The 16,686-nt window shown below is 45.9% G+C and overlaps 1 protein-coding gene across 1 annotated transcript in view; it reads left to right on the top strand.

The window, feature by feature from the left end:
• Positions 1–16,686, top strand: part of CPE (carboxypeptidase E) — a 58,281-nt gene continuing 41,595 nt past the window's right edge. Inside the window, exon 1 of the mRNA XM_056331806.1 lies at positions 1–357. Coding sequence (XP_056187781.1) covers positions 69–357 — 289 coding nt within the window. The 5' untranslated portion in view covers positions 1–68. The remainder of the gene's footprint in view (positions 358–16,686) is intronic.

The raw sequence follows: 16,686 nt of genomic DNA, 5'->3' as shown, positions 1-16,686 counted from the left end.
GCTCGCTCGGTCCCTCCCTCCCTCCCGCCGGGGCCGGGCAGCTGCGCGGCCGCGGGCAGGCGGGCGGGATGGCGGTGCGGGCGCGGGTGCTGCTGGCGCTCTGCGGGCTGCTGGCTGCCTGCCGGGCGGCGGCCGAGCCGGCGGCGGGGCCGGGGGGTGCCAGCCGGCGGCGGCGGCTGAGCGCCGAGGAGGGCATCTCCTTCGAGTACCACCGCTACGCCGAGCTGCGGGAGGCGCTGGTGGCCGTCTGGCTGCAGTGCCCGGCCATCAGCAGGATCTACACGGTGGGGCGCAGCGCCGAGGGCCGCGAGCTGCTGGTCATCGAGCTCTCCGACCGCCCCGGCGAGCACGAGCCCGGTAAGGGGGCGGCGCCGCACCTGGCGGCGGGGCGGGGCGGGGCGCGGCGGCTGCGGTCGGGCGCTGTCCCTCGGGCGCTGCTGCGGGAGCGCCACCGGCCGCACCCCGCGCCCCGCGGCTGGCCGTGGCGCCCTGCGGGGGAGGCGCGGCGAGAGCCCGGTGAAGGGGCGGGAGCGCGCGGGGGGCGCCGCGGGGGGCACGTGCCCGTGGAGCCGCGCCGGTGTCGCGGGGCGCGCGGAAGGGCGCGCGGATGCCGCCGTGTGCGCGCGCAGGGCGGACCGCGGCGCCGGGCTCGGCGCGCCCAAGGGCGCCATCCCGACAGGTGCCCGGGGCCGGCCAGGAGCCACCGGCGCGGCGCCGCGCGTCCCTCGGCGGGTCACGGACCGGGTCTCGAGCCCCCGGGTTGTCGGCGGAGACGTGGCTGCCGTGGGCCCCGGCGTGTCGGGCACGGCCGGGGCTGCGTGCGGCTCCGCGGCCTGAGCGTCACCTGGCTCCGCGCCCGCAGGGGACTCGGTGCCGCTGCCAGCACTGGGGCTGCCGGTGGAGGTTACGCGGTGCTGAGTGTAAGGGAGACGGAGGAGAGGGACGGGGTAGCAAAGCGTTGTCCTGGAATGAAAAATGTAGGAACTGCAGTGAAAGTTGAGAATTTTCCTTGTGGTTTGGTGCCATCTTGGCGTGAGGGGTGGTCCTGAAGCACAGAGTGAATCTGTCGCCACTGTGCCATTTGTGGGCCGGAATGATCCGTTGTGTCAGGGGACATCACCCCAGGTCCCTGTCGGGCACTTGTGCCGGCTGGGGCAGGGGCCAGGAGCACGCTGCAGCCCGCGGCGCGGCCGTGCCACTTCCCGGGGACACGCCGCTTCTCCGGTTGGCATCACTGACCTGGGAAAGGGTTTGTCATTGAGCCCAGCCCAGAGAGACTCCAACTGCGTATCAGTGAGCAATAACAGGCTGCAGAAAAGAAAATTTCCTGTGGATTCCATCCACGTAAAAGCTGCAGCGCATGTCAAGCGTTCCCTAGAACGTGCTCGGTCCCTCACAAAGGGAGCCCTATAGACAAAAATGCCACATGTTGTAATGTCCCAGTCACGTGGCAGGGAATGTGATGAGTCCTGGCAATCTTTAGTGGCGGATGCTGAAAATGCTGGGTTTTGCAGAGGATTAACCAGGGGTTGACCCAGCACAATTTAATTGTTTTATTTCAGTCCTCGGAGTTTCACTCTGTGAGGTACCGAGCATTTCTCAAGAAGTGGAGAGCTGCTACAGCTGCTGTCGCTGTCTGCAGTGGCACATGCGGGGGACCCAGGGATCTGCCTAGGGACGGCGGTGAGCCAGACCCCGTGCCTGGTTATGGTTGTGGTCCTTCGGGAGAGTTGTAAAGGCACAGATTAACATCCCGGCGCCTTCCTTACAGAGCCTAAGCACCTACGTGTTATCCTAATGGTGCTTCTCAATAGCGTGCCCTTTCTTCTGCTGTGCAGTAGAAGGTAGCACTGTTTATTTTTCCGTGTGAGCTTTTTTAAGCCGTGCAGTGGAAGAAGTGGAGCCTTGTACCAGGCTGGGCAGGGAATAGGAGGCTGATTCTGCAGCTCGTACCTGAGGGGGGATGCTCGCTGGCTCAGAGCATCCATGCTTGATTCCCAGGGCAACGACAGGAATAAAGACATATTTTGTGATTAAAGCTTGTGTGATCAGGTCCTGATTTATCATCGTTACTAAAAAATGATAGTTTCACAGACACACATATACATATAGTTAATTTTTCGTGACAGGCCAACCAGTTGTTATTGCTGAACAGAATCTGTCCCTACAAGAACTCCTGAGTGTCACGGGGTTTATTTTTAAACATGTATGAGCATAAATGAAATGCATACTGTGGTTCATAGGTTTACAGTCTGTAGAGAGCTCATGCTTCTAGAAGCCTGGAATATGCAGGCATGATACGTGAATTATCTAGTGAGCTGCTGTGAAAACAAAAAAATATGTTTCTGTTCACTTAGTAAGCAAGATGATGACAAAATAAATCAGGAAAGTGTCAGCAGAGCACCAATAAAGACTCCTTGTACTGAGTAAAGAGGCTTTGTACTGAGTAAATCAAATAATGTACATACATGCATATATTGCATAACCATATTGCACGGCTGTGCAGTGTTGTGTGAGCGCCTTTGTATGCAAGCATATAAATCAACTTTAGAGTATCAGCTATTTTTGAAAATGAATTTATGATACATGTGCAGTATTTGAAAAAAAATGCATGAGAGAAATAGGAAAATTTTAGAAATATGCTTTAGACTTCCAAAGCAGCTGGAACAAATCCTCCATGAATGAAGCAACTGGAACGAATTGTTAAGGCTTCATCTTTTGATGGGGTAAATACACAGTGTGAGGTTTTTTGTTTTTGAAGCCCTGATACTGCACTGGAAACCAGAATGACTGTATATAAGCCAGTCTCATTTCTTGCATAAGCATACAAAGTGTCTTGGCAAATCTTGGGGACCCGAATTAGTCACTCGGAGGACACACACTGGGCCTTCACTGAGCTCTTCCCAGGGACATGGTGAACGCCAGAAGCGTGAGACTGCCTAAAGTTTCTCATCTTAGGTTAAACACTCGGAGAACGTGGTGCCTTCTCCGCAGACTTGAGCACCAGGCTACCTCTGCTTCCCTGGTGGGTCATACCAAACCCAGGCTGGTCTAATATTTTGTGATTTTGTTTTTTTGTGGCAGCAATTTCTTTAGGCTGATACTGCACCTGCATGAGAGATTAGAGCCTGCAGTTGCTGCTGGAGAAGAAGCCCTTGAATAAGGAGAGGCAAAATCCAGAGATGAAGATACTTGAACTTTTAACAGTTTTCTAGTGACACAGCTGTCCCACGCGGATAACCTTGCTTTGAGTCGGTGGGGACTAGGTGATTAGGGCAGAGGAAGACTTGAATGAGACTGTGTCAGTGGTTGGATGTAGGTGTTGTATGAACCTAGACTGGAAGTGATCAAAATGTTCTGGAGTAGCTTTGATTATGTAAGAAAACACGCTTTTGTCCCTGTGCTTGCCAAAAATTGGCAAAGTTGAAAGAATATGGCATACGGCAAGGTGAGGTAAAGCGAGGAGAAAGTGGTTGTGGGAAGCTGATGATGTACCAAGGGAAAACAGAGAACAGTTGATAGTAAAGCACAGATTATTTGTGGGACAGACTAAACAATATTTTGCCTTAATTCAGGTGCAAGAGAATACTGACTGCTCCTGAGAGAGCAAACAGGCATTGGATATCTGATGTTCTGTTGAACAAGCACCAAATGGGTGCTGTCTCCCGAGGCTTTTTTTTATTACCATAACTAAGCTCATTTTTTGGTATTCTTGAATAGCAGTGAAGTATATTTAGAATTGATTAATGCCAAAAGCAGTTCCTCCACCGTTAGTGTTTAGCCACTTTTTAGGCATGCTGCCACTTCTGACTCATTTATACCATTGATTTCAGTGGTGCAAGATCAGTCCCCTCCCTTACCGCTTCACTTTTAATGTGAAAATGAAACATTCTGACACTTTAAAGAGTATTTTTTTTCCATTTACATGAAAAAAACATAGATAAGAATTTCTTTCAACTCCTACTTTTTTTTTTGTTTTAATAAATTACTGAGATTTTTATAGTTGTTATTTGTCAGTGTTTAGTTTTCTGAAGAAATCCTCAAAGCAAGGCTTAGTAATTGTCTGATTACGTGTGTTACATATACAGGCTCTGAAAATTACTTTTGCATCAAATAGAGGGGAGAGGGGATGGATGAAAATACAGATTTTGTGGCAACAAAATAATCCGCACATTTGTGACATTTTCATCGGACTGTTCATGCTAGAGAAAAGGAAGCGGAAATCCTGAGAATACCAGAATGATGACATTTTGGAAACAAAATCCTTGATGTTTTTTTCCAAAGCAGTATTTAATTTGAAAGTTTTTTTCAATGTTAATGATTTTATTGTTCATCCTTCTCCTGACAAGCATCTTTAAAAACAGAAGGAGAAGGTTTATTTGTAATTGAGAGGCGATTTTCTAGGATATGACATACTTTGGGCTTCTCCGTTTCCAAGGACACCAGAGCGTTGCACCACTGAACAAGCTGTGTGACTTCCCAAATGGGATGGTGGCTCCCGGACCAGCCCCACCCCCCCCAGTCACCCAGGGTTGGGCTTTTGGCTTCTCACGCTCCAGCCCTGCAGTGCTGGAGCTGTTTCCTCCTGCAAAAACGGAGTCAAAGGGTAACTGAAAGAGAAGTGAAAATCGTGCCTCTGCTTGGTGCTAATGAATGGGGAAATCCAAGATCCGTCCGCTAATAGAGAAGCCGTACCTGTGTGTCGTGGTGTCACTGAAGTGCTCCCTCGTTCAGCTGTGCCACCGTCTGTGTGAACTAACGCTGTCTGTGGTAAGAATTGTGGTCAGTAAAGCTAACCAACTCACAGGGGAAAAGTGTTTGTATTTCACCGTTGCACAAACCCCATTTCTAAAGACTTTTAAGTGGTTGTAATTGCAATGACTGCAGCCATTTCAGAGCAAGCGTCAGCAAGCGCTGCTCTTTTTCAAAGAGAAGCAGTGGCAGCAAGAAGAAGCAAACGTGTAGGAGGCTGCCGAGCTTTCAGCCAGCCCGGCGTGGGCACCCGCTGTGCTGCCCCGGTGTGTGTCCCAGGAGGGGGACACACCCGGTGTCACCTGGGGCTTGCGGGCTGCCCCAAGTCGGGTGGGTGAGCGCAACGTGGGGCGGCAGGGCAGGGCATCCTGGCGGTGGCAGAAAGCACGTGGCTCGGCTCTTGGTTATGGTGATGTCATCAGGTGCAGCTGTGCTAGTTTTATCACTCACAATTAATTGCGCTTGATTTTCTAAAGCTTCTTTTCCTTATGCTCAGAATTTGCAAGTGGAAATCTTGTGAGCTTTTTGATGGGCCCTGTTAGTGTTTCCCAGTTTTGCAGAGCATTAATACAAATTGTATACGGCAAGAGCTTGTAGAGAGGAAGCCTAATTTTTTCATGCTTGAGGTTTAAGCAAACACCAGTTTTTATCAAAGGCCAATTGTTTAGCATTCCTTTTCTGAAGGGAGCTGCTGAGGGATATGGGGCTGGTCGCTGGTAAACACTGAGTGTGCTGAGTTCAGTCATCCCGCTGCATTGCACAAAGCTGGGGCTGTGGGTGGGTGGGTATAAGCTGTGTGTCAGTGCAGGAGGTGCTGTGCTGACCACGTTATATTGTCACGTTTTTCTGTCAGCTGTGGTTCAGCATCTCTCCTTATCTCATGGCTTACATTTGCAATCCTCTTTAAAGATGAGCTGCTCTTTGGGCAGCAGGGTGACGAGCACCCGCAGTGCCAGACCAAGCGTGTGAGTGAGGGCAGCTCCTGGTGTCTCTGCAGGGATGTATGACATGAAACGCGGAATAAACCATGGCTGAACCTGTTATTCATGTAGCCCTCTGCATCTGGGATCTTTCTTTCCTTTGTGCATCAGGGAATAGATTTTCCTTTAGAGCTTGTGAGGGCATTCTGGCTTTCCCAGCGAGCGCTGCAGGGATGCGCTGCGGACTCGCCTCCTGGGATGCAGATCTGGGGCTGGCTGCACCGCGCTTGTTCTGCGGAAAACGAGAGGCTGTAATTAACTTTCCACCACAATCCCTTACGGGTTGTAGTGCCACTTAGGGTGGTCCCCCTGGAGTCTCCCAGCCAGGATTTGGCATAATCCTTTGGCAGCAGGATTATAATGCTGCTTGCATTCGGAGTGGGATGCCCAGTGTCCTTCACAGATTGTGTAGGTTGTGCAGGTCTCAGGAGGGCTGTAGGATTTGCTGGCAATAAGATGGCTGTTTGTATGTGCTGAGCGAATTTTTAGAAGCATCTATTGTATTTTTAGGACCCTTGAATAACTTCATATTTTTTTTAGAATGTATTTCATAACACACAGGTTTTTTGAAAATATTTTCCTTCCTTATGTATCTTCTTTCTTAAATAAATGATATTTCCTTAATATTTCTTATTTCGTCCTCAGTTCTAATAGTGTTCAGCTAAGAACAGAGGTGTAGAATACCAAGAGAAAAATGTGCTCACAAAACTCCAGCGAAAATCATGGCGAGGTAGGCATGTTGATGGGTCCCATTTGCAGCTGGTTGTTAATGCCGTTCAGATTCCCATTGAAGTCAGGGGAAATTCACGGTACGTGTGGTTCGGCAGCTGTGCTGGGCAGGCTCTGCAGCATTTCCTAGAGATACAACACCCTTACTCCAAACTCCATCACTGGCTGCTATTTAAAGGCCTCCCTTGTTAGATCATTTAGAAAAGGGTTAAGAGAGGCTGTGTGGTACCTGCAAAAGCCCTGTAGATCCCAGCTACCCACCTCAGAAGTTTCCCTTTTATTGGCAGGAGTGACACAAAAGGCAAACAAGGGGCTGTAATCATTAAGAATAAACAGGACTCCACAGAAAGCAGTTGTTTTATTTTTTCAGGCTTAATATTAGTCAGAGTATGCAGAACATCCAGTTTGTTGATCTGACTCAGGCTGGTTTTGACAATCCTGCTCCTTTTGAAAGAGTAGATTACTTCAGTTTCTTTTAAAGGAAGAGTTGTCACCGCCTCCTGCAGCTGCAGAGCACCTTGACCGTTCCCAAAGAAGACACGAGGTGAGCCTGTTTTCTTGCTGGTCTGAATTAAAGGGATGTTTTATTATGGTGACATTAACGCAGACTCCAGAGGATCAGTGAGAAGTCTATAAAGCACAGGGATTTCCCAAGACTTTGTGAGACATTTTGTCAAAGGCAGTAAATTATAACCATGTGATTTATTGAAAAGTGATCTTGTTATGATATTAATTCTTAATTTATTTTATTCAGGAGAAACTTTTCATTTATCTATGATTTAGTGGTCAATGTATGAAGCTCTTAAATTACACAGAGGGCAAAAAGTGTGAGACAGGTCTTCCTGTTCAGAATAAACACAAGGTTTTGGTTGTAACAGTGGAGTTGCTGCTAGGCTCAGCTAATAATTTAGTATTAAAATTAATTTAGAATTAGTTCTTTGTTCATGCTACCCGATTTTTGTTTTTAAAGGTGGTACGTGGTTTAGAAGCCTGCTGCTGTGCATCCATACTCATGCTATCATCTTGCCTTGCTGGTTCCTAGGTAGCCCTCTTGGTTGGGCTGCAGCATCCTCTGAAAATGTCTCTTTTCTCTGCTGACTATGAGGAGGTGACATTGGGCAGGCGTTGAACTTGGGAATGTGTGCAGGAGCTTATGGCTAAGGCCTGATGTATCCCAGCCTTCATCTAAAGTGCTTTGTTGTGCTTCATATGCTTGCTTTCTGAAATACACCATTTTTTAACCTGGCCTGATCTTAGCAGATTAATTTATATTATTAAGTCTTCATGCCTATTTTAATTCATGTTCCTCCTAAAAAAAAGTCATGTCACTTCTTTTTTTTTGTATGAGCAGTGGAGTAAAGGGTCATGTACTACATATACTTCATTTTGGTGTGCACATCAAAACCCAGGGTTCAGTGAATTCAGTGGGATCAGGATGTTATGTTTGAGGCTTACTTTCTGGTATGCTGAGGTTAAATGAAGACACCAAGGGTCTTTGTAGTTAAAAGGTTGGAAAAAAATAATCCCTATCAGTAAAATGGTAGCGGAGTGGTTAGGTTTGCTTTGCCATGTAGCATGAATTTGAGCCTCTTGGCTGCCACAGATTTGCGTGTGTTATCTCAGGTTTAAGGCTGAAAGCTGGTGCTCTGTTGTGAGTGGGTTAGGAGCTCTGCAGAACAACAGAGCTGGAAAACAGCTTGCTGGAATTTGGGATTTTGGAATTGGAATTCTGCCAAATGATGAACACGTGCCACAATGTGGTAGCTGCCCTGTAGCACGGGAGCTGTCACCTCGCTTACTGCTTCCAGAGGCACTGTTGGGGACGAGGACACCAGACTAAAAGCGCGGTCTCGGTCTGTCGTGCCCTTCCCTTTGGGGTGGAGGTTTCTGGCAGTGTGCTGAGGGTGTCTTGGCTGAATCGCCACTGGCTGCGTCTTCCCATGGCAGCAGCAGGTAACAGGGTGGTTGTCACAGGGCTGTGGGGCTCGGGTCCATACAGATACATATGTTAGAATGGCCAGCGAAGAGGAAATCTGGAATCATAAACCCATGGTTGGCAGTTCGAAGGCAGTAAAAATTTATCTTTAATTCTTTTTCCAAGGTGAGACATTTATAAATGTATAAGCTAGCAGCTGCTTCCTGCTGGTGGCTCATACTGAATTATGAGCAAATCCTGACATCCTGGTTTACTTACAAGTCAAGTCCTGTGGAGAAAGCTGAGATAGTCGTTCTTTGTATGGAGTTGTTTGTGACCATGGAGCGTGAGCTGCCTGATTTACGACAAAAGAAATCCACTTCTCTGGCTGCAGAGCCTACCTACAGTGAGAACGCCATTTCGAGTATTTATCCTTAGATATAGGTCTGCCTCAAAGCTGAGCAGAAAGAACTGTTTGGTCACGTGGGACATCTGACTGGTCACAGTTTAATAAGCGTTTTCTTAGCAGAGACATCCTTGGTAGTATACCAGTCGAATGATCTGGTAGGTATTTTTGGTACCTAGGAAGTATGACCCTGACCTTTGCATATTAGTTCCCCAAACAAAAGAAAAATCATGCAGTGCTTTGCTATGAGAAATACAACCAACAGTTGAAAGATACAAAAAAAGTGAAAGAACGGTGAGACATTTCAAAGGTCAAAACTTTTTGCATAGCTGTTTCCTGTACCACTACATTAGAGATAACTAGCTAACATGTGTGTGAATTAATGCATGTTTTTTCCCTGAGTTTTCTAGCTGCAAGACATGTAATTTGCATGTCCTTTTATTTTTGTGTCCCTCAAAAGTAAAGGGAGCCCACCCACAGCATCACTGCCCTTCACGGCTATGATCGGTGTATTCCTTGCACATTTATTATTCAAAATTAACCTTTTTTCCTATGCTAAACTGAATGTTTTGTGGTTTTGGCTGGCTCTGCATTTTGACTTATTGCACCAAAGCACAATTCTGGAACTATACACAAAATTGGGCTGAGATGCAGACCTAAATAAACACTTTTTACATGTGTAGAAACCTGTTATTTCAAATGGAGCTTTATGCCTATGGTAAGCTGACTCTCCATGTCAGATTTCACCTGCTGTAGAGTAGACAGTGTTTTAATTTCTCCTCCCATCGAGGTGCTGAGCATCCACAAATCAAACTGAAGTCAGTGGGAGCTGCACATCTGAAATCTTTGTTGTAAGCAGGAGGCTTATAAATCCTAATGTTCAAGCCAACTCGTGTGTGTGCACCCTTAGGAAAGAAGGCTAAATGTGACTTTGGTTCTCTAATAGCCTGCACTTAAGGAATGAGTGATCAAAGTTTATGTCTTTCTGAATGAAATGTTGTCTGTCTTTGTGGTGACATCAGTACACGGTGGGATGGAGAGAAGAAAAAGGCTGTGGGGTTGGGAGCTGGGCTACCGTGTGTTTGAACTTCAGACACTGTCGTTGTAGGAAGTTGTTTCACAGAGAGGAAAAGTGGTTTTGTGATAAAGGATGTCTGGCTTCTTTCCTGGCTCTGCCGTGTATTTTTTGTCTGTGGGATAAGAACATTCTCTCCCCGTGCCCCAGGTTCTCACCTCCCTGCCGGGTTCTCACCTTCCCTGCCGCAGGTCGGTGTGTGGCTGTGTGCCGTACCCAGTACAGAGGTTCATGTGGATGGTGTGCGGGCCAGCGTTCGAGCTGACCTTAAGGTGCCGTTCCTGCCCTTGCCCTGACAGATCTGGCCGAGTGGCAGGTAGCCCACTCCTTGTGCTGGCTCAGTTATGCTAATGGCCATATGGGGAGGAGGAGTCAAGAGTTTCTCTCACTGTTTGTCTGCCTGCTGCAGATACACATTTTTTGTGGGTTTTTTTTTTTGTTTGTTTCTTTTTGGGTTTTTTTGGTTGGTTTGTGGTTTTTTTTTTGTTGTTGTTTTTCTTTTTTGTTGTTTTCTTTTTAAACCCCTGCCTTGGTAGCAGAGGAGTATGAAGAAGGTACCAATTCTTCCTTTCCTTTTGGTGCTGGTAGGTAGAGTTGCAACAGAGATGTCTGTATTTGCAGGGTTTCCATGTGTTACAGTTAGGGGAACAAATCTGTAGTGGAAATATATAGTGGAAATCTTATAGTGGAAATCTTTACTGGAAAAGTCTATAAATAAACAGAAACAGAGGAGCATCTGTTCCTTGATACTCCATGGAGCAGCTGATGAAAATAAATTCTGTATTATAACAGTAGCCAGTACAAAGTGAAAAAGTACCTGCCAGCAGAAGACCCTCTCAATAGAGAAGTTTAAGAGCCAACAAGCTCATCTGACTTGAAAATTGAAGAATTGTCGGAAATAGATGTTGCCATGGAGACAGAGAGGATTAGCAGGCTGAGGCTGATTTCATTGGTCTGCTGCTGGCACAAGTTGCTTGTTTGAGTAGCATTAATATGTTGTCTCATGCTGCTTTATATGCCGAGACCATCTGGCATTAGTGGTATTTAAAGGTGCAGTTCTGTTACAGAAAGAGTTGGCCGACCTGGTTTGGTTTATGCTTGTAGGATGAATTACAAGAGTTAAGAGGTCTTTGAAAAGCTGCCTCATGCACTAAAAATATTCTGAAAAGTCACAGCACGTACAGAGATGAATTGTGGCTTTGGGAAGCAGCATGGGGAATGTCAGAAGTTTGCTTTATACTCAGCGCAGAATCGAACTATTTGCTGCACAAATAGGCAGTCCTGCATGTTCCTGCAGGGGTGTGTGGAGCCTTCTCCTTCCAACGAAGCCTTTTCGCTGCACACTGCAAAGCTGCTCGGGAGCTACAGCACCGCACCTTGAACAAGCTGAGATGATACTGCTCACTGCATTGTGTGTTAAGGAAAAGTACGTTGCAGAGTTAAATGAACAAAATAAGGTCTAACCAGATGGAGCCCCTCCAGGTTACGTCACAGCCCATGCTTTCAAGAAGAAGTATTTCCTTTTAGTTTGACTATATACCATTGAAAACATATTTTGTGGCAAAGTATTTGATAAGAAAGACAGTTCGTAGAGTCTGAGATAAACCTTATCTTTGATCTATTTATAGCTGTGAGTCTTCATCTGCTTTCCTTAATACCACTCTGGACTGGGAGTTAAGCTCCTTTGGAAGATGTATGACAGTGAGGAAATTCCTCAGACGCTTGTAAATTTTCACTGTTTTTTTCTTTGATAATTATTATAATGATAATTAATGATTCTCAAGAATTTTTCCCCAGACAGAGATGGATGGTTAAAGAGTGACCAAGTAATAGCCAGAAAATGTTTGTGTCAGACCTTAGGTGTTCCAGCGTAGAGGTCTGCCTGTGGGCTTAGCGTCCTAGGAAAAGTGGCTGGAGGGAAAACTGTCTGGAGGCTTTGCTCTCCTGGGCAGACTTAAAACCTAACGGAATTTGAAGTTAAATCTTGATAATAAACACTATGAAAGCATAGGAGTGGAAGCATTTTTGCATTCTCAGGTTACTGATGTTCTTCTGAAGTCAGTGATGGAAAGCATTCATAATGGTGTTCTGCAGCTGTGTAGTGCTTGTCCACAGATACTGATGTGATACTCGTTGGATATTGATGGTGTACTGCGTAGTACACATAAAATGAAACAAGGACTCAGGATCTATTTCACAAATCTTTTAAGCTTTCATTCTGGAGCTCTCACTTCGATGCGAAAATAAATTCTTCATATAATTTCACTTTAAAATGCAAGACCCAAGAAATACATAGCTTTGGATGTTCTAGTTCCTTTAAATAGCTTCAGAATGATTACATTCGATACTTAATGTTTTTACAGCTTAGTTCTGTTTTAACTCTGTCAAAATGAGCACTGAGCACATGAAGAAAGCCAAGTAGTTTTTCTGCCCAGCCCACTCCCAACCCTCAGTCCCTTGTCTGCAAGTCAGTTCCCTCCCTGGGTTTGTTTTTTTTTAAGCTGGTCATCCCGTTCTCTCTGCGAGAAAGTGTGGGTGCAGTTTTGGGCATCAGTTTGCCCCAAGTCCCCCCGACAGTGATGCGGCAAGGATGCCACAGGACTGCTTGCTGCTCTTACCCGGAGCAGTCCCCCAGGTTACCTCTCCGTGGCAGAGCATCACCTGCATCCACCGGCGCTCACAACACACTGTTAAAGCCAGCCTGACGGGCTGTGGCACAGCCTCACATCACCGTAAGCACTTTGAACTAGATAAACCCACAAGTAGTTACTTCTTAACGACACCCAGAGGGGCCCATCTTAGTGGGGATGGTGAGAAGGGACTGGTCCTGATCAGCGAGGGTGTGAGCCACCTACACCGCTTGGCACCGGGGTGTCCTGGGTGCGCTCAGCACCGCAGGCATAGTCATCACTTTTGGTGTCTGGTTTGATAATCAGAAGTTCTGGCTTCTTGGAAATTTTTTGTATTAAAGCTTAATTTCCGAAGCCACTGATTTTGGCTAGGTGCTGCTCCATTCCTTTGGTAGCATTTAATTTGTTTCAGTTCTCCAGATGCTGAAATTTGACATACCGATACTTATAGTCTGGGAATTAACTTTTTTTTTCTCTCTATTTTGCTCATTTCCAAGGATGGAATGCCATTTCCATTCTTGCTGCATTTCCATGGCACTTAAATGGGCCTACTGCATCTGATTAAAATATTCACAGATTATTTCAGTGTGAGGAAGGATGACCGAGCTGAGAAACAACTACATCTGGAGTAGCGGTGGGGCTACATAACGTTATACTGAGCAGCAACGTCTGGTCATTGGCCTGTCTGAAACTGAAATAGTTGCAGCAAGGCTTTCTTGTCTGGAATGCCCAACACAATTCTTTAGATTTATTGTTAATATGAGTTGGAATGAACATACATGAATTAATTGTATATTTTATGATCTATTTTAGTGGTAGCCCTGAAAACTAATGATATGGAAATGTGCTTTTGAAACAACCGGCCATAAACGGCTAAAGATGAGTTCTTCTCACAGTACCCTTTCGGTAGCTCTGTAGATCCAATAGATCTGTTTTAACAGTACATTTTCTATATTAAACGGATTAATTAATATAACTCCATATTATGGGGGCAATTTCAGAAGCCTGTAGTTAGAAACAGCTGAATCAGAAGGTGATATCTCTCCTGTACAAAAAATCAATGGAAGGCACCAGAATGCTCTGTGCAAATGTAAACAGAGCTGCTGTCAGATTTGTGCTTCCGAAGCGTTGTCCCAGTAAATCGCACCTTTGGGTAGCATTCCAGTGCAATCCCTGTAATCCCAGTGAAATCACGCTATAAGGTCGCAGTGGAGCGCTTGAGTGTTACCCTGCGCCTTGAGAAGGTTGTAGTGCCCATCGATGGCCCCGACTTTGCCAGCAGGTTTGGGCAGGGTTTGTTCTGCCTGGACCTCGGCTCAGCCGCTGGGACCCCGGAGCGGTGGCGCTGGCACAGCTGGTGGGGGCTGGGAGGGGCAGTGTGGTGTCTGTTACCACGACACCACAGCAACCAGAGATGCTGGTTAGTGCAGCCCGATCCATTTTTCGTTTTCTCTTTCCTAGGAACTGAAAGGATTAGAATAGTCTAAAGAAAACAAACAAAGAAACAAAAAGCAGTTGATGTGGCTGGAGGAGGTGGAGGCTCGTGTTGCAGGGCTGCTGGAGGGTTCCTTGGGGCCCTCTCTAATGAGCAGTGGCATTGCCCTCTGCTCTTACTCATCTGCTATGAAGGGACTGGCTCACACAGAGCGTGGTGATGCTAGGAGTCCCTTATTCACTTGGTAGCAAAACTCACTTTAAGTTGCTTTAAATATGTATCACAGATCTCATGGCTTTTTCCCAGCATAAAATAGATTGGTGTGAGGCAGGACCTTGAGTATCGTGCTGCTAACCAGAGTTAGGAGGAGAGCTGTATTTTGCAAAGGACAGGTGATCATCTAGAGCTGAACAATTTACAGTTTGCTTATTGCTGGTGCCTGTCATCTGGGAGCACTTCCCGGGTTATTTCTGTTAAAATTAATTGCATGGACACTGAGCTAGATAGACCTTACCCTATTGCTGGTATAAAAAAAGTAAGTTGAAACCTTTATGAGCTCCCAGTTGTAATTTAAACTCATTGCACCCTGGAAAGCTGTGAATGACATGTATTTTTTTCATGCAAGGGTTCATTTAAAACATTGTTCTTTCCTTTTTTCTTCCTCCTTTCTCTTCACTCTTCCTGTCCTTTTTTTCCCCAATAGTTTTTTGTTGTTTGTGTGGCTTTTTTTTAAAAAAAATCACTGCAGTTGTCTTTTAAAAGCAGCCTCTCAAAATACAGTAAAGGTGAAACAGGAGAGGAAACAGAAAAGACTAAAGAAAATGTGGGTTTGCTACAGATTCTGTAGACTTCCAGTTTTCTCCAGCCCTGAGGCTGCATTGTCGGCTGTATCAAGATTGTACTACCTAGAAGGAAGCTGTGGCTGGAATTTGCAGCAAGGATGTGGCATGTTAGTCAGCAATCTGTTTATAACATGGTGGTTTAGAACAAAACTTGCCTTTTCTGTAGGAGGATCTCCAGCAGAATCCCAGGAAAACTTAAGTGGCTGCAGCTGTAAAAGGAAACGTGTATTAAAAATGCCAGGGAGAAACCACAGGCAGGGATCCTTCTCTGCCATTTATAGCATTGTCATTAAATGTCCCTTTCAAAGCTTTGAACAGAGATAGAAATCACATTTACCTTTAAATACATAAAAGGAATAGACAAATAGTGAAGTTAGTGGTTCTGCTGCTGCTGGTTGCTGCAGTCTGTAACAAACGGGTATTTCGTTGCAGTTGGTGTCTGAATAGAAACCTCTGAGCATAAGAGCCGGGGAGCACAAGCGGCAGTAAGTGTACAGGATCTTGTCTAGTGAATAGGAGTGGAAGCAGGCAAACAAAACGTTGTGATAGTTTCAGCATCAATATATTTACAGAAAAATGCTGATCTGGTTATTGAGGTTTTCGTGTGCAGAGTCAAGAGGAGCGTGGGTCAAACTCTTCCCCCTGGTTGCTTAGGGGTAGGTTGGTTTCAGTGCAGTCTTCCTGCTTTTCTGTTAACTGTCCGTTTGGTTGTCCTTGTGTTACTCTCTGTTGTTCAAAAATACATTGAAATCAATGCAGCATAGTCTCTCTTTGTGTTTACTTGGCAAATTGGGTAGCACGTGTTTAATTTCTGAATTTAGCAGAAGTGCTCTAAGTGCATTTCAGGAAGTATATGTCGAGAGTTACTTCTTCCAGCTTTCCCATTAACTGGTTTACAGTGATGAATGCATTTCCCAGGAAAGCAGTCAAAATTAAATAGCGTGGAAATCTGTATAGGTTTCAGTTCTGCACACGATGAAGTCCACTGAAGCTCTGCCAGTGACATCAAGGGGTCCAGTTTAACATACTACCTATGCTGCCAAATACCATGGGAGCAAGATGAGGGTGGGCTGTGCGTGTCTACATAAGCCATTACTAACAATATGAAATAACTTACAATAGGTTAAAATCGTGATTGCATGTACGTATTCCTGTCTGTGTGTACATTTGACATCAAAAATCTTCCAAAAGTTCCTTGCAGAAAGGAAAAATCTGACCTCTCAGCCATCAGCTGTGTGGAGGATCCGTTTCTTGGGAGCTGCAGCAGAAGCTTGTCGATGTGGCCCTGAAGGTGCACAGACCTGTGGAGTAATTGCTGAGCTGATCTTCCAAGCTCATTGAATACTCAAGGGGAGAAAGTAATTTTAGAAGACCAAAAAACTTATGTTAGCCCTTATCTTAGATAGGATTCCACATAAAGAAATAGATATTCGGTGAACTTTCTAGCCCTTCATATTCATGCTGCAGTTACTTTTTCATAAAGCGATGGAAAGCAGCATGGCAAACATTCTGTTTGCACGTTATTACGGCAGCCCTGATGGCATTCACTGGCCACAGCAGCCAAGTTTCATGGAGACTTCAAAATTGTTGTGGGCAGGGCAGGCCGAGAAGGAGCCAGTGGTTCTGAGATTTTGTTAAGTCTTCTGTTTGATAAGTGAATGAATGCCGGATCATCTGAAGATAATACACAGATAAAAATCGACACCCCAGCGAGTCTGAGCTTGTGCTGTAAATGGTGTTACGTTGCTAACAGGGTGCACAGCCGAAGGTTTAACAGATACACTACGCGAAGGCCAGGCTCCTCACTTGTTTCTAGTCAGTTATGTAGCTAATTTGTGATGTTCTGCCTTTTCTTGATGCTATTAGCCCAGCTTTCGTTGTCTTCAGTGTGTGGAAGGTTGATACTCTGATTGATTTTCTTC

This window comes from Falco biarmicus, chromosome 1 (assembly GCF_023638135.1).
Source record: "Falco biarmicus isolate bFalBia1 chromosome 1, bFalBia1.pri, whole genome shotgun sequence".
NCBI lineage: Eukaryota > Metazoa > Chordata > Aves > Falconiformes > Falconidae > Falco > Falco biarmicus.
Note: the sequence above shows the minus strand (reverse complement) of the source record. Positions and strands in the feature narration are given on the sequence as shown.